This window comes from Physeter macrocephalus, chromosome 4 (genome assembly GCF_002837175.3).
Source record: "Physeter macrocephalus isolate SW-GA chromosome 4, ASM283717v5, whole genome shotgun sequence".
Taxonomy (NCBI): domain Eukaryota; kingdom Metazoa; phylum Chordata; class Mammalia; order Artiodactyla; family Physeteridae; genus Physeter; species Physeter macrocephalus.
In genome coordinates this window covers 96026015-96044123 of record NC_041217.1, presented here as the reverse complement: position 1 = coordinate 96044123, position 18109 = coordinate 96026015, and the positions used below count along the sequence as shown (strand labels likewise).

Genomic DNA, 18109 nt, shown 5'->3' with positions numbered 1-18109 from the left:
AGGGAAGAAAGAGATAACAAGAGAGAGAAGGGTCAGAGAGTAAGCACCCACTTTTATAATGGGATCTGGCTTCAGAAAGGCTCTAGAAAATCTTTTCACATTATTTACTTCCTACCCTTGGTTTCCTTCAATGTTCTTCCTGCCATTATTTTATTTGGATTTTATTTCTCTGTGGTTTGCAATCCAAAATCTCTAATCTAAGGCTCTATTTTGTCCATAATTTGGAACCTATCAAATTCTCATGCTTCTGTCTAATTTAACCCTCTTACTGAAATTTCTTGTGGATTTCTCCCTTATAAATCATTCCCATCGCCATCATCCTTGGATTTTTAAATATTTGTATTAGCACATTAAGTACTACTCCACTTTGTCCTACTTATTCATTTACTCCTTGGCCTCCGGGCTCACACCTGAAGGTTAGAAAAAAGCCTGGGCACACTTCCTTTTACAGAACATTGGCAATTTTTTAGGCTCTATCCACAAGCACTCATATTTCATACTTCCTACCTTCCTAAAAGACCTTCTTACCTAATCTTTCCCTCTTCCTATATGTTCTGAAAAGAGTTGACAGTTTTATTCTTCTGAAATATGAATTTGATCTTTCTTCTCCCACTCCCCTAATTCACTTTCCCTGAACATCAAATTCTATGTATGGATATATATTTCTATCAGTGTTTCTATCTAATTCTCCTCTCTGCCCCAGGTAAGGACAATTTCCTTTCTGGTCTTTGAATACATTGTATTTCCCTCCCTCTGACACTTAGAGATGACTGCTCTGCTTTTAAGTTCTGCTTTCTCCCTGTAGTAGCTTTCCTGAAACTCACATTAATTTCTATCTTCTTCAACTTATTTTGCACTTACTATTTGTGCCATACACCACTATTACCAACCACACTATACTATCCTGGTCTCAATTAGTGCAATAGTTAGCACTACGTTTTATCAGAATACAGTGACAGTTTGTTTACTATTCTTTTGTCCTCTAATTGTTTCAAGCCTATGTCTTACTTCTCCAACCAGAAAGCAAATTCATTTTAAGAAAACGCACTGTCTCAGAAGCTCTTATGTCTCTTAACTCCTAATATAAGGTCAGGTAATGGACTGTAACTTTTAACTCCTGCCATCCTCATTTACATTGGTTGGCAAACAACAAAATATTTAGTAAGATTACTTTAATAAGATAATTGAGAACAGATAGAGCTCTACTGTGTATTTTACAATGACTGAATTTGGTCATAAATATATATTTAACATTGAATAAATACTAGCTCACTAGATTATGCTGCTTTGTGGACCATAATTCTAGATATTTTGTGATCCTACTTATTACCAGAGATAAAATAAATTTTATAAATCCAGATGAGCCATCTTTCCTGAACTCCAAACTCATATATCCAATTGTCTATTCAACATTTCCACATGATAACTAATCCACTTGTCCAAAACTGAGCACTTGGTATCCACCCTCTTCCTCAAAAAAAAATTATTTCACAACTTTTGTATTTCAATTGATGGCAACTTCCATTTGCTCAGTCCAAGGGTCTTTGAGTTATCATGAATCCTCTCTTTCTCTCAAACCCCATATCCAATCTCAGGAAATACTGTGGGTTCTACTTTAAAATACATCCACAGTTTAACCAGTTCCCACTACCCTCATTGTACCACTTTGGCTCAAGCTACCATCATTTCTCAGCTGAATTACTGCTGTAGCATCCTACCTAGTCTCCCCACTTCCATCCTTGCAAAACATGCTAGGTCATGTTACTTCTCTGCTCAGAACACCTCAATGGCTTCTTACCCCACACAGAGTAAAAGCCAAAGTCCTTACAATGGCCTAACGAGACCCATTCATGGACCGAGACTAGTTACAATTCCAGTAACATCTCCTGTTATGCTTCCCTTCAGTCCCAGCTGTCTAACCATACTGGCCTTGCTCCTAAAACATGCTACATAAGAATCCACCCAAGGCCCTTTGCACAAGCTTTTCCTGATCAGCTCTTCCCACTGATATCCACATGGCTAAGTCCCACCCCTCCTTCAAGGCCTTGTGCAAATGCTCCTCTCTCATTGAGGCTACCTTAAGAGCCCAATTCTAAACTGCAACTTGCCACCCATTAGAGATCTTTATTCTCCTCCCTTACTCTATTTTCTTTCCACAGCATTTATCACTGTGGCTGTCATGAGAATGTGCCTCATCCAACTATGGGAATATAATCGACCAGGGGTCCCAGCTGTTGTACTCTGAAATCCATCCATGTATTTGCATCAAGACCATGCCTCTCGGGGGTTACTCCCAGCCATTGATTGAGTCTGGCAGGAATGCTAAAATAGGCTCATTCCTCGGAGACACAGGACCTCTCTGCTAGCTGACTTTGGCTCCAGCACTCTCTGATGGCCTTGCCAATCCTCCCTACACTGCACTGCAGGTTGGGCTGTTTTCACCCAACTTTCCCTCCCTCTTGCCTTCAGTCTGGTCAAATTTGCACCATGGTCTGACCACTCTCTCAGAACTTCCCAGCTCCAGCCTTTGCTGCCTACCTCCCCATTTTCTCTCATACTGTCATTCTCCTAAAAAAATCAAACACATTTAATCCATCTTGGCATTTGTTTTTCAAAAGGACTCAGACCAACATAGTCATCTTCTCACCTCCTATATTTTGCTTGTTTATTATATTTATCTTTTACTGCCTACTAGAATATAAATTCCAGCAGAGCAGGAATTTTGTTTATCCATGTATCTCAAACATCTAGCACAGTACCTGACACATCATAGGTGCTCAACAAATATGTGCAGAATAAATGGATAACAAATGCTGAAAATTAGCAATTATTAGTATTATCAACTAAATAAATGAATAAACACATGATGATCCCAATCAGTTATTACAGTTTTACTCCCTCCTAAATTCCCCGATTCTCTTATTTAATCTAGTCCTCCCCTTGCACTAGAAAACACTTGGGTTTTCCCATTACAGAAATGAGATTTAAGAGGTAAATTGGTTTTAGGAAAAGATCCAGACTAATAATTGGATGGCTGCCATCTGTTCTGAGCAGCAAATATGCAATTCTGACTGAGATATTTATCACTACTGCTCTCTTGTCTTTAATTTCAGCCAGGATCTGCAGATAAACAAAATCAAAAATTTTAAAGGTTTGATCTTTTAAGCTTAAATATCCATCCAATAGCAATCAAGCTTGGCCCACACCTGGTCAATTCTCCCATTCTCTGGTCTCCCTAAATGTCCCTTGAGGATGTATGAGTGAAGACAAAATACACTCATGTATGACTTCAGACTGTGGAAACTGGCGAGTTTCACCTTAAGGTTCTGCGGTAGGGTGACTTTAAATGACAATATGGGGAAATCTTTTCTCACTAGGGCCACAAAGGTTACCCAGAGGAGATCCCCACAGAGTTCTAACTAAGGGGTTTATACTCAGCTCTAAGTGTTCTGGGAGCTAGATGGAGGAGGAGGCTGGGGGCCCAACTCTTTCTCATAACGACTGATGTAACCTTCAGCCTGTGTTTCACCTTGCCCTGTTTCTTGGGCAGAACTGATGAATGACTATTAGAAAGTCCAGGTTCCAATCCTGGCATTGCTACTTATTACCTGTGTGACAAATTACCTCTCTGAGCCTCAGTTCCCTCATTTTTAAAATAGGGCTAATATCTGCCAGCACCTTGTAAAATAAATCCAACATAAAGCATTTGCCTATAGAGAGTACTCAACAAATGTTAGCCATTATTATTACTGATATCAATAATGCAAAGGAAATTAGAACATCTGTTCAATGTTTGGGGTGTCCTTTTAACCTCTTCAGCTGAATGTTGATATGAAGGTGCTTGATAGCATCCAAACATGTTAACAATGAGGTAGATGGTAATTAGGATTTATTACATCAAAATTTAATTAAAGAAATGCTAGGGGAAAGAAAACAAAGTCAGTCATAAAGCTTCCCAGCCTCTGCTTTGACCTAACAGTTTCGCTGGGCTTGACTTCCTCTTTCTAAAGGGCCAGGGAATACTCACATGGTGTCGGACTACATGAGTTACAGAATGTCTCATCACACTTTCAAAGTCTCATTCTTTTCTCTTGCATAACTGGTGAGGTCAAGATGGGCAACTTCCTGAGTGTCATTGCTGAATAGGATCCAAGAAAGAACTGCATTCCGTAGAAATCCAAGACAAGAAATAAGGGAGGGTGGTACTTGACATTTAAACCACAACTGAACACAGCCGGTGGACCAAGTTCTTAACAGAGTCACATTAATGCCTTTGATTTCTCCATGACCTAAAGATTCCAAAATTTGAAACAAACTGCTGAAGTAGGAGGGGAAGGGAAAGGCAAGGGCAGCCTGATGTAAATTTACCACTACATTAAATTCTAAAGTTACTCTAGAATTTTGTATTCTTATCTAAATGCAATTAAAGGAAGAAAGGCAAGCAAGTGACTTGACCCAGTCAAGGTAAGGCTTTGTTTTTGCAACTCTGGAGGACAGTACAGGTAAACAACTTTGTACAAATACACACAGACCCACACATGCAGAGGTTTGGTTGTGTGTGGCTAGAGCAGAGGCTGATTAAGCACTCAGTGCATGGGCTACTAGTGCTACTCCTAGAAAAGAATGAATTGGGTAAGGAACAGTTAATAAGAAAATGTGCCTTGCTAACTGTGCATATTACAACAAAGAGCTGGCAGCTCCTGAAGGAAAAGGGCTTGTACGGCTGCCGTTCAAACTTGTCAGTCAGCCCGTGCTAGCAGCCTCAGCGTCTGCTTCCCCAGCATACCCTCATTACATGTGTCTGGCCTGATCTGTACATCTGCTCAGAGACGCTCCTGCCGAGTCGGGGATTTCTGCTTTTCTCCACCGCTGCCAAAGCAGATTTCTCCCTGCTTCTCTGTCACCTCCACTCCTCTCCCCAAGGAGGCTCCTGCTTTATGGTAGTTTTGGACTTCCCTCACTGGCTGCCTGTCCTTGACTTCTAGAATGGAAGAAGCTGAGCTGGTGAAGGAGAGACTCCAGGCCATCACAGTAAGTCTTGCATATAGTTATAACTCATGGAGGAGGTTGCTTATACGAACAACAGACGCGTTGCTAGCTGCCCCGGCCGCTGAGCCCCGTAAGTGGAAAAACAGAACTGTCACCTTTCATGGACGACGAGTCTCTGCCACTCTCTTAACCCTGGTGACCCTCTGTAACTCTTGGTTTTCCAAACCTGAGTACAGGGCAAATGTTCTTGATTTCCACAAAAACTGTGCCTATGTTTTAAATAGCAGTCAGAAGCTTTTAAGGCAGTTTGGTTAACCTTCTATGTACCTTAAAAAAATGCAGATTTTCCTTAAATTTATATTCGACAAACAATAGATCAAAAAACAGATCCCTAACTTGGAAACTTTTTTAAACAATTAACTCACCAAAAAGTTAAAATCTTTTAAAAGGAGGAGAGAAAAAGAAATAAAACAAATGACTTGAAACTTTTTATTTGTAGTTGTGGAAGTGTGTCCAGAAAGCCTAACAAAATTCAAATGAATGTCGTCGTACTTAAGCTAAGCATTAAACAAGAGAAAAGTAGGTAAAAGCATGTATCAGATTAATTCTAAGATATCAGTTTCCAGCAGAGTCACAAACTGAATAAGATCCTGATAAAGGAATGCAATGCATGCGATGCAATGGATTTGGAAAATATTTTGTTAATACCGGGAAGGAGAATAGTGCATTTTTTATGTTTGTTCTGGGAAAGAGTCAAAGTGTGAAATGAATTACTTTCCTTAAATGATCCAGCTTTTTTTTTTTTTTTAATTTTCCAAAATCCTCTATTTGGCAGTAACCTGGAAATATCTGGCACAATCACTTATCATTAGCTACAACTTATAATTTTTTTAAAGAAAAAACACTTTGGAAATCAACATCCCAATTTTTCAGCATTGTCTGCCACTGAAATTAACTGTCAGGAGTACTTTTTAAAAACTGACGCATAATATCACAGATGCGGATTTATTAATTTCAATGTATACTGGACATTACTCTCTATAAAAATAACTCTTCATTGCCTTGTGAAAAGAAAACTGATGCAAAAGCAGGGTGGGTAGAAAGATATTACTCTTTGCTCTTTGAAGTCCCACAGCATAAATTATTACTATGCTAAGCCCATTTTAGAATTTTTATTAGAAGGATACAATGTTTCAGTTCCACCCAGAAAGATGCAGTAACTTGAAATATTTTCTCAGCCAATGGTTAGGAACCAAAAATCCACAGATAAAATTGGCACTTTTCCATAAGACAGTGCTCTCGAAATGTCCAACTTCTAATTAGTACATTTTCCTTTCAGAAAACCTTGGTTTGGATTATTGTTTGTTTTGCTTTGTTCTTTTTTGTTGTTAACCTCAGCCACCATTTCAGCTGTCCCGCTTTAAGGGACAGGAACTGGGCCCTGCTCTGTTGTTTTTGGCATGGGCCTTTTAGGTTACAACTGTTGTCTAAAGGTTACTGTATTAGACTGTGTGAGTTGTGTGGGCACAAGCTCCGCTTTTCCTGATGCTTCTATCTCCTAATTAACTAAATTAAATCATGTATCCAATGAAATCCACAAGTAGCCCCTTGATCCACATTTTCCTTTTTGAATCACAGTCCACCCTTGCTTCCACCCTTTTTACACCCAGTGCACCTTACAACTCGTACTAAGGCCTCATGTGTTCTAAAGGTATGACTGCATACAGTTATTCGGGAAAACTAGGAATTTTCACTGAGGGTTCCAAATGCAAATAGAGCTAGAACAAAAGTCATAATGCCTTAAATGCCTTACAAGCAGACAAGAGAATAAATAGGTTCCTGAGTATACTGGTGTGTGCTTTTATGATCATTTAAAAAATAAAATAAAATAACAACTACTTTTTGGAATATTTCATTAGCTTAACCATATCCCATTAGAAAGAATTAAGCAATCTCCAAAGTAAAACCACAAAGTAATTCTATTTTGGAAGTAAGATACTTGTATAAAGATTGTAGAGAAAAAATTGAGAAGAGTTTGTGGGAGCAAATCTCCAATAGCGTACACCTCACCAGACACATTGGTCACCACCTAAAAGGAAAAAATGGAGCAGTGGTGTGTCCATGGAAACAACACATCCACTCATCTCCCTCCCGGACACCCTGGGAAATGCCAGCTTTCTCCACCCTTGCCTTATGCAGGAAGCCACCTCAGCTATTGCCCTTCCCCCTGGGGAAATGAAAACACACAGTGTCCAGAGAGTTTGCAGGGATTGTTTCATTTTTGGAAGTACTTAAAATCTTCAAAATCTCTGACCTAGACTAAAACTCAGAGACAATATCCTCATTTTAACTGTTTTCCTCTTATTTCCCTACACTGAAATAATTTTTATATACTTTAAGAACAAAATCATAAGACAATTGCCCAATGTAACCCAACACAGCAACTCATAGGCACTTCGTTAGAAAAAATAAAAACATTTGACAGTCTAAGAAAGATCTATTTGATTTTTATACTAAAATTTATCCCTCCAATTCCTGGCTGTGAAATGAAATAATCTTCACTGTTATACTTATTCCACATGATTTTGAGCATCCGAAAAGTCATTATTTCCACTGCAAGGAATTTAAAAAACAAATGTATATGCCTATAACTTGACAGAATCAAGTGCCAATCTTATTGTTCCTCTTTTAAAAAAATCAGATTAAGCGTAGTAAGTAGATGGAATGTGACACCAGGCTCTCAAACTGAAGACTAAATTACTGTGATGGTGCCATTCATTTCGAATTTTAGATTAGTCAGAAGTCCTTCTCAAAGACTGTAAGAGGGGGAATTCCCTGGCGGTCCGCTGGTGAGGACTCTGCGTTTCACTGCCGAGAGGGCGGATTCAATCCCTGGTTGGGCAACTAAGATCCCGCAAGCCACAGGGCGAGGCCCCCCAAAATAAAGACTTAAAGAGAATAAAGGCAAAATTATGAAAGTACACAGAAATGATTGTTTAAAAGAAGGCACCTCATTTGGGTATACCAAATATGGGTTATATTTTGTACACTTAACTCTCATGTTTCTCCTTCATTACTTTATCCATGTACAGGCATACCTTGGAGATACTGCAGGTTTGGTTCTAGACCACTGCAATAAAGCAAATATCACAAAAAAAGTGAGTCACACAAATTTTTTAGTTTCCCAGTAGAGATAAAACTTATGTTTGGACTGTATAACATAATGCAATAGTATTATGTCTAAAAAATAACGTACATACCTTAATTAAAAAAGACTTTATTGCTAAAAAATGCTAACCATCATGAGTCTTCAGCGAGTTGTAATCTTTTTGCCATAGTAACATCAAAGATCACTGATCACAGACAAAGAAATACTGTATGTTTTCACTATATGTGAAATCTAAAAAATAAAACAAACAAACAATTATAACAAAACAGAAGCAGACTCACAGACACAGAGGAAAAACTAGTGGTTACCAGAGTAGGGGGAGGGGTGAGGGGCAAAAGAGGCAAAGGGGATTAAAGGTACAAACTATTAGGTATAAAATAAATAAGTTACAAGGAGATAATGTACAGCACGGGGAATACAGTCAGTATTTTATAATAAATTTGTATGGAGTGCAATCTATAAAAATATTGAATTGCTAGGTTGTGCACCTGAAACTAATATAATATTGTAAGTCAACTGTACTTCAATTAAAAAAAAAGACTGCTCACAATGAAAAAATCCAAACAAAAAGATCACTGATCACAGATCACCATAACAAATATAATAATAATGGAAAAGTTTGAAGTATTGCAACAATCAGCAAAATGTAAAAGTGATCAAATGCTGTTGAAAAAATGGCGCCAATAGACTTGCTCCGCGCCCGGTTGTCACAAACCTTCAAACTGTAGAAAAAAAAGAAGAAAGCAGTATCTATGGAGCGAAATAAAAGTGAAGCACAATAAACTGAGGTACACCTGTACCAACTATTCACTTACTAAATTAATGGTCAAAGTATATCTTAGCCAAAGAGTTTAGTTTTCAACTCTAAGTGGAAAACAGGGTACTTCAAACTAATTAAATATTACATTGATTAAAAAGTCTCTTGAGGCTTAAGTTAGTACATAGTGTTTTAACAATAGCTGATTTTGATACAAAAGGAGAGCTACTGAAGTACGCTAGCGATTTGAAATGCGCTTTGAATATCACCGGAACTGACAATACCAATGTCTCCAGCGTTCTCGGGAAGAGTGAGATGAAGGACTGAAAGAGTTATCCCTACAGGTTCCTCTCTGGAAGTAAACATGGTCCACACCAAAGAATGATGAAAAGGCACAGGTAAATTTCCCTCAGAAATAGCAAGATCCCCTTATGACCAGTAATATCCTATACTGCTCACATCCTCCTCCACAAGGAACATGTTTTCTTATCTCCACTCTGATGGTGACATTAGAAAATACTGTTACTAAATAACATGGGGAGACTCAGACTGGAAAACTCCTAGATCTTAAACTGGCTAGAAATCATAGATTCACAAAAATAGTACTGTTTGGGGTGAGGGGGGGTGAGCTCAGAAGAATTCTGAGAACTAGAATCAATGTACAGAGAACAAACCAGCTGAGGAGAAAGGGGGTAAGAATAAAGCTGATATTTTTACTCTTTTCAAAGCTTAACCTTTAATGTTAGAAATGCATGTTACCCACTCATTCTCTCATTCCCTTTATTCAATTCATGGTTATTGAGCACTTACTGTGTGCCAAACCTCATGCATTCACATTAAAATAAGTGAAGAAAAGGGAATCAGGAGTGTCAGGAGTGGTATGGGATGGGTTGCAATTTGCAGTAGCATGGTCAGGATGGGCCTCATGGAGAGGGTGACATTTGATCATAGATGAAGGAGGTGAGCTGGGTCAAAAGTTAGACAACAGCAATAATCACAAGGACAAGCACCTGCCTAGGACTGACTCCATTTGGTAATGAGCCACTCAAAGGCCTGATGCTGGAATCTGAGCAACAGATTTGCCAGCCAAATCTGCTCATGACGCAGAATTATCAAGAGCTCTCACATTTCCCCAGATCCACTCCCTATTTTGTTCCACTTCCAAGGAATTTTTTCTAGACTTGTAAACATAGGAATGTAGGAGGTAGAAAGCTCTTTATATAAAACAGAAATCTACCCAATACAAAGACCACTATTAAAACAATAACATAAATACACACAGGTTCTATTAATAGTTACTTCCTTAGCACATGTTTCCTCTCACTAGACACCCCACCTCATCTTGTTCTCTTTTTTTTTTTCAATATCTGGGATCTTCTAACAGTTAATAAAACAGTTAATGACCTCAAAGCAGGACCTGCTACATAATCGGTGAGGCCCCTTACATGATGAACCTGTGGGGAATCTCTGTTCAAAAAGTGTTCAGAATTTCAAGGCGGTAACAGCAGAAGTTTAAAAGCATTCAGACTAAGCACTGGGCCCTTCTGAGCATGGTGCCCTCATGTATGACTTCACAGGTCACATGTCCAAGAAGCCCAGGCTGCTGGCCAGGTACATTTTTTTCCCCTGTTCATTCTTCCTGTACAAATGAGAGTGTGAAAACAAGTGCAAGCCAGCCTGGATCTTGACAGAAGTTAGACCTTAACATGTGTTTGGATCGCTGTATTATTTAGAGCTCTAAGGACTCCTTAAAGTAATAATGACTAAAAGGAAGCATAATGAACCATTGTTCCACTGTAACTCGTGGTTAAGACAAAGTTATGGGAAGAGTTCCCAATTTGTCATGAGCATCCCAAGACATTCACATAAAGATGGTATGTGGAGATACAGGAATTTCCTAAGTAAAGATGTCCTGTGCCACTATATTCAAACAATAAAGCCTCCAAGCAATTTTCCACAGTGCTATACTATTTTTTTTTTTTTTTTTTTGGATCCGGACGCGCAGGCTCAGCGGCCATGGCTCACGGGCCCAGCCGCTCCGCGGCATGTGGGATCTTCCCGGACCGGGGCACGAACCCGGTTCCCCTACATCGGCAGGCGGACGCGCAACCACTGCGCCACCAGGGAAGCCCAACACAGTGCTATACTATTACATGTTTCTTCCAGAGAGGGAAAGGTTTCTTCAAACAAAAGTACTATGCCACATTTCTTTGCCAAACATAATAGCCCACCCACAAAGGAGACCATGTGATGAGGTAAAATAATTTTGATAGCTTATTAAGGAAACTGCCTTTTGATAACCAGGGGTGGTTTTTCCAGTGTGCTACAGAGTGATAATGCTACTTTGCAAAGCCCTCTACTGAGAAGAATCCCCATGAACTTTCTCAACATTACTAGATGGTGAAAAGGAAAAGCTGCTTCTTTAGAAAACTGTGATTAAAACAAACCAGAGAGTAAGTCTAACAAGAGTCTAAACAAGTACAGCATAGTTCAGGCTAAAACCAAAACAGAGCTTTCACTTCCTAAAGTCTCAAACTACCTAGCTTCTCTTGAAATAAAATAAGAATATTTTTATTTTTAATTTATTTAAATGGCAGTGGTGTCATTCTGGGGAGCTCAAGAAGTTTCCTCACCAGGAACCCTGTGACATGTCTATTTTTCTAAAACACCATAGAAGCAGTTTGAGTGAGATCTGAACTTACGGTTTTTATGTAAAACTCCAGTGACTGGATTCACTCTAACCATTTCAGACATAGAGCCAGGTTATTTTCTGAACCTCTGGCTTCTGTCTTAAGCATCAAGTTTTCAATGTGTAACTGCATCAATGATTGATATGGGGTGATACAACATGTTAAAAGAAGCTACAAGAGCTACTCAAAATCAATCTATGCTAACAAATATAGATATAAAGACATATCCTAAGCACAAGAATTCTGCGATTAAAAATAATAATAACACCAAACTCCCAGTCCATCCCTCCCCCACCCCCCCTCCCTTGGTAACGACAAGTCTGTTCTCAATGTCCATGAGTCTGTTTCTGTTTTGTAAATAAGTTCATTTGTGTCACATTTTAGATTCCACAAATAAGTGATATCCTATGGTATTTGTCTTTCTCTTTCTGACTTACTTCACTTAGTATGATAATATCTAGGTCCATCCATGCTGCTGCAAATGGCATTATTTCATTTTTTTATGACTGAGTAATACTCCGAGGTATATATGTACCACATCTTCTTTATCCATTCATCTATTGATGGACATTTAGGCTGTTTCCATGTCTTGGATATTGTGAATAGTGCTGTTATGAACATAGGGGTGCATGTATCTCTTTGAATTATAGTTTTAGGAGTTTGGGGTTAGTAGATGCAAACTATTACATATAGAATGGACAAACAACAAGGTACTACTGTATAGCACAGGGAACTATCTTCAACATCTTGAGATAAACCATAATGGAAAAAAATATTAAAAAGAATATATATATATAAACTGAATCACTTTGTTGTACAGCAGAAATTAACACATTATAAATCAACTGTACTTCAATTTTTTTAAAAAAGATGGAAAAAATAATAACAGTTTGGGGTTAACATATACAAATTACTATACATAAAATGGATAACCAACAAGGACCTACTGTGTAGCACAGAGAACTAGCCTCAGTATCTCGTAATAACCTATAATGGAAAAGAATCTGAAAAAGAATATATATATATATATAAATAACTGAATCACTTTGCTGTACACTTGAAATGAACACATTGTAAATTATACTTCAATTTAAAAAAATAATAATAATAACCTATTCTTGCGTAGCATTTAGACTTTAAAAATAAAAACTTTCACATTCATTATCTCATTTGTCCAAACAGTCCTATGAGTATTTTCAAAAGCAGATGTTGCCATCCCCATTTTATAGGTGAAAAATCTAAGACCAAGGAAAGCTATGGGATTAGTTAAATAGTAGAAAATGGCAGAGTCTCTGCTCATAACATCACAATAAATTCTAGTAGATATCAAAACCATAAACCTCACCCTTGTTCAGAACTTCCTCTGTTGTTCACTCTTAATAAAGTTTGAAGTGGAGCAAAGAGAATCTATGGAGGTTCTGCTTCACGTAATCCCCTTTTTTAACCCAAACCTAACTTCACACCCTGCAGTCTCCTCTCCTCTTCCCCAGGCTGATAGGAGTAGAAGTGGGAAAGGAAAGAATGTGATGCCATTGCAGAAGCATATTTTATTGCTTTAACAGGATTGGGACAGAATCATTTTTCGGAGCATCCCATATTCTAAGCCTCGGTTACCTTCTCCCCATCCCACTTCCATTACATGGTCTCTTCCCTTCCAGCCAGGATTTCTTAAGGCAAAGACATTGTTGCATCTCTCACAGCCCCCCAACACTGAGCACCACACTAGCTGGAGCCCAGAAAACCCGTCATGAATCAGTGAATGAAGCTGAAAGGAGGGAGACAGTTAATGATTGTCTGCCCACCTAACAGATTTTTTTTTTTTACTGAAGACATGGCCAAGTTTACCATCACCCTTTGATTATTCAGGAGTTTGTTTTGTGTTTGTTGTTTATCCTCGTTTTGTTTTGTTTTGTCACAATTCATTAGAACAAACAGGAAAGGGTAGACAAAGGAATAAAAGAGTAGAACATAAACCAGATTCTATTTAGAGATCTGTCAGAATTTGTTGTAAAGCTGGGAAAGAAGACCAAATTTACTAAATAAAATGAGGTTTAGAAAAATTGTGCTTTTTAATTCACCCCATAAGTAGTAGTGATAACTACATCCAATTCCCATGGCTAACATAAGAATTAGGGTTTTTCAAAGTTAAATTCAGAAATAATCATAGGACCAGGACAAAACTTAGGGATTTCTTCATCCACATTCCCATCCCCATTACACCATGCTCAAGAGATGCTCACCCAGTTTCTCCTTGAGCACTTCCAATATCAGGTGGATTAATACCTCCCAAAATACCCTATTCCATTTGAGAACAACTCTCTGGGTTAAGAGTTCTGACATAATGTGCCAGAATCTAGTTTCCTTTAACTGCTTCCCAATCATGACTCTAGCCATTGAAGCTGTACAGCTTTAGTTTCTTGATTTCAATCATTCCTCATATCACAGGCTCATTCTAGACACTCTTTTAAATGTCAGTGTCACTCTTAAAATTTGGTGCTGAGAGTTGAACAGAACACTCTGACCAGTACAGAGACCTTACTGCTCTTAATTTCCCTTGTTTGGCTAATCGTATTTCTACAGATATATTTGGGAAGTGATAAGGAGTAGTTTAAGGAGCATTATCTTTGGAATTATAGAAAATTAGGCTCAATACCAATTCCAACACTAGACCAACTTTATGACTTGGGGAAGCTGATAAACTCTCTGGTCCTCACTTCAGTGTCTCTAAAATTAATAATGAATTAACTTGAAAGCTCAGTATTCAGATATACAATGAATATACAAAAATCAAGAGCTTTCTGAAAAACAATAATTAGTCAGAAATTGTAATGTGAAAACATCCCATTCCTGATAGCTACATTTTTTTAAAAACTGTTGAAACCTAAAAATAATCCTATTTAGAAAATGTGCAGAATTTATATGAAGAAACCTTTATGTTTTTATACCTACTAAGGAACTGTGCAGGATATATATAGTGAAACTTTACTAAGTGATATAATATATATGTCTAGAGAAGCACAACATCCCTTGAGGTAAAGTCTGAATACAAAAAAAAGCTGTCATATATTTTCAAATTTATTTTAAATTTAATGCAATTCCAATCAAAATCTCTAACGAGGCATTCTTCTTCACTTCTGATGGCACCATGAAATTGCTAAAACAGGATAATTTGGCAATTGGTAAAAGAAAACTCAAAAACTGTTTTACCCTTTGACCAAGAATTTCATTAACAAGGAAATTTATACTAAAGAAAAATAAGAGATGCATACAAGATGGATTCCTAAGATGTTCATAGCATAACAAAATCATTTCTTATAGTATATAATACAAAAGTGGAAGCAAATTCAACGTCCAAAGATAGGGACTAATTGAATAAATACAGTGCACATATACGTGTGTGTGTATATATATGCATGTATGTGAAATAGAATAATGTGCATACATTAAAAATAATTTAGAAAACTATTTAATGACATGGTATATCATTATGTTCATAATATATTAAAAAAATAAGATTAATAAGTATGTAACAAACAATTCAAATTTTATATGAGCTATATCATGCAGATGTAAATCATATATAACAGTATCGATCTCTGATTATCTCTGGATAAAGATAATTACTATTAGGAGTAACTTTTAAAATTCCATCAGGGTGTGTGGTTTTTTTTGTTTGTTTGCTTGTTTGGTTGATTGGTTGGTTGATTTTTTTTTTTTTTTTGGCTTGGTAGGGAGTAATGAAGCATAAGGAATTGGTTGAGTTTTCAATTTAGTTTCTATTGGAATGTAACAAAATGATTCCAAAGTCCAACTGGAAAAATAAACTACTGCTCCTAATCAAGACATTTTAGAGAAAAGCAACAAAGGAAAACTTGCCCAATAAAATGTTAAATTATCTCATTGGTGCTACATAGTATCAAAATCTATAACTAAAGACTATACAGATAACCTAGAGCCAGGCCCTAATGTACATTTTTTTTTAGTGTAAATGATAAAAGTTAGTAAATGATAAAATTAGTAAACAAAAAAAGTAAACCAATAGGAAAGAATTCTTTGATAACACTTCAGATTTAGTTTAAAATTTGGGAAAAAAATATTAGACCCTCAGCATTTACCATAAATCAAAATTAATAAGGCTGGATTTAAGAGGTTTTTTAAAACTCTTTAGGAAACTGGAAGAAAATATGGGTGAATAATTACTGTATCTCAGATAGTAAAAGATATTAAAAACATAAAAGCAATAGGAAAAAACTTTCAGTACTTCTAGGAACACCATAAATAAAATTTAAAGGCAAATAGGAAAAATTATTTACAACTAGTATGGCAAACAAAAGGTTACTATTCCTAATTCAAAGAGTTCTTACAAATTGTTGATTAACTAATTAATAGGCTTTACCCAAAAATAGGTAGCCATCACAAACAGGCAATTTTTAAAAATAAATAATACAAATAGCCAAGAAAATTATGAAAAATATTTGACCACACTAATATCAGAAATCTGATTAAGACATCAAAATAAGACACTATTTTTGCTCTACTTATATTGCTAAAGGATCTTTTACTTATAATATTCCTAATTAGAGTGAGGTAATGGACACTGTTTTGCAGAAATATAAGTTAAAATAACTTTTCATTGCAGTCCTTTTACCAATCTGCATCAAGAATTTTTAAAACATCCCTACTCCTTGACGAGCTAACTAAATTCTAGGGACCAATCCTGAGGAAATAATCAGACAAAAGTGGTCAAAATTTTACAAATAAGGAACTTCATCATACAACTACTTATAAGAGCAAAAGATTCAAAACAACCTAAAAGGCAGAAAAAGGGAGACTGATTAAGCAAATTACAATATTCTGAATAAAATTCAATATTTTTATTATTAAAATTAAATGAGAAATGCTCATGACACAATATTAAGTGCAAAAGGTGGAACGCAAAACTGTGTGTATGGGCCTCCTTGCGTGGTTTGCACATGGTGTTTGTATAAATTTGCATATCTGTGTTTTGGGTATACTGAAAAAATATTGGAATAAAATGCACCAAATGTACATAGTAGTTATTTCTAAAGTAGTGAGAGTATAGGAGATTTTTATATTTTTCTTTAAAGTTGTCTACATTTTTCAACTGTTCTGCAATTAACATATCCTATAAATTTCATAGCGTACATTTATTAATAATAAAATTAATCAATAATTTGGGTCCATTTTTCCTACCAGACAAGATGTTTGAAATCTTGGCTTGGTCATCTTCTATTTCATTGGTTCCCAAACCTGGCTGTTCATTAAAGTCGCCTGGAGCAGCTTCTAGCAACAAGTCTTCCAGTGCACACCCACTTCACCCTTGAAATTCTGGTTCAGAAAATTAGCTCAGTATGTTTATGTTTACTTTTTTATTGGGCTTAGTATTTTTTTTATACAGCAGGTTCTTATTAGTCATCAATTTTATACACATCAGTGTATACATGTCAATCCCAATCGCCCAATTCAGCACACCACCATCCCCACCCCACCGTGGTTTTCCCCCCTTGGTGACCATACGTTTGTTCTCTATATCTGTGTCCCAACTTCTGCCCTGCAAACCGGTTCATCTGTACCCTTTTTCTAGGTTCCACATACATGCGTTAATATACGATATTTGTTTTTCTCTTTCTGACTTACTTCACTCTGTATGACAGTCTCTAGATCCATCTATGTCTCAACAAATGACTCAATTTCGTTCCTTTTTATGGCTAAGTAATATTCCATTCTATATACGTACCACAATTTCTTTATCCATTTGTCTGTTGATGGGCGTATAGGTTGCTTCCATGACCTGCCTACTGTAAAAAGTGCTGCAACGAACATTGAGGTGCATGTGTCTTTTTGAATTATGGTTTTCTCTGGGTATATGCCCAGTAGTGGGATTACTGGATCATATGTTAATTCTATTTTTAGTTCTTTAAGGAACCTCCATACTGTTCTCCATAGTGGCTCTATCAATTTACATTCCCACCAACAGTGCAAGAGGGTTCATTTTCTCCACACCCTCTCCAGCATTTGTTGTTTGTAGATTTTCTGATGATGCCCATTCTAACTGGTATGAGGTGATACCTCATTGTAGTTTTGGTTTTCATTTCTCTAATAATTAGTGATGTTGAGCAACTTTTCATATGCTTCTTGGCCATCTGTATGTCTTCTTTGGAGAAATGTCTATTTAGGTCTTCTGCCCATTTTTGGATTGGGTTGTTTGTTTCTTTAATATTGAGCTGCATGAGCTCTTTATATATTTTGGAGATTAATCCTTTGTCCATTGATTCGTTTGAAAATATTTTCTCCCATTCTGAGGGTTGTCTTTCTGTCTTGTTTATGCTTTACTTTGCTGTGCAAAAGCTTTGAAGTTTCATTAGGTCCCATTTGTTTATTTTTGTTTTTATTTCCATTTCTCTAGGAGGTGGGTCAAAAAGGATCTTGCTGTGATTTATGTCAAAGAGTGTTCTTCCTATGTTTTCCTCTAAGAGTTTTATA

The 18109-nt window shown here is 36.9% G+C and overlaps 1 protein-coding gene across 1 annotated transcript in view; it reads left to right on the top strand.

Annotated features, from left to right (window-relative positions):
* The first annotated feature begins 4681 nt into the window (after positions 1–4681).
* PALMD (palmdelphin) overlaps positions 4682–18109 on the top strand; it is a 54723-nt gene continuing 41295 nt past the window's right edge. The window contains exon 1 of the mRNA XM_007112188.3: positions 4682–5031. Coding sequence (XP_007112250.1) covers positions 4987–5031 — 45 coding nt within the window. The 5' untranslated portion in view covers positions 4682–4986. The remainder of the gene's footprint in view (positions 5032–18109) is intronic.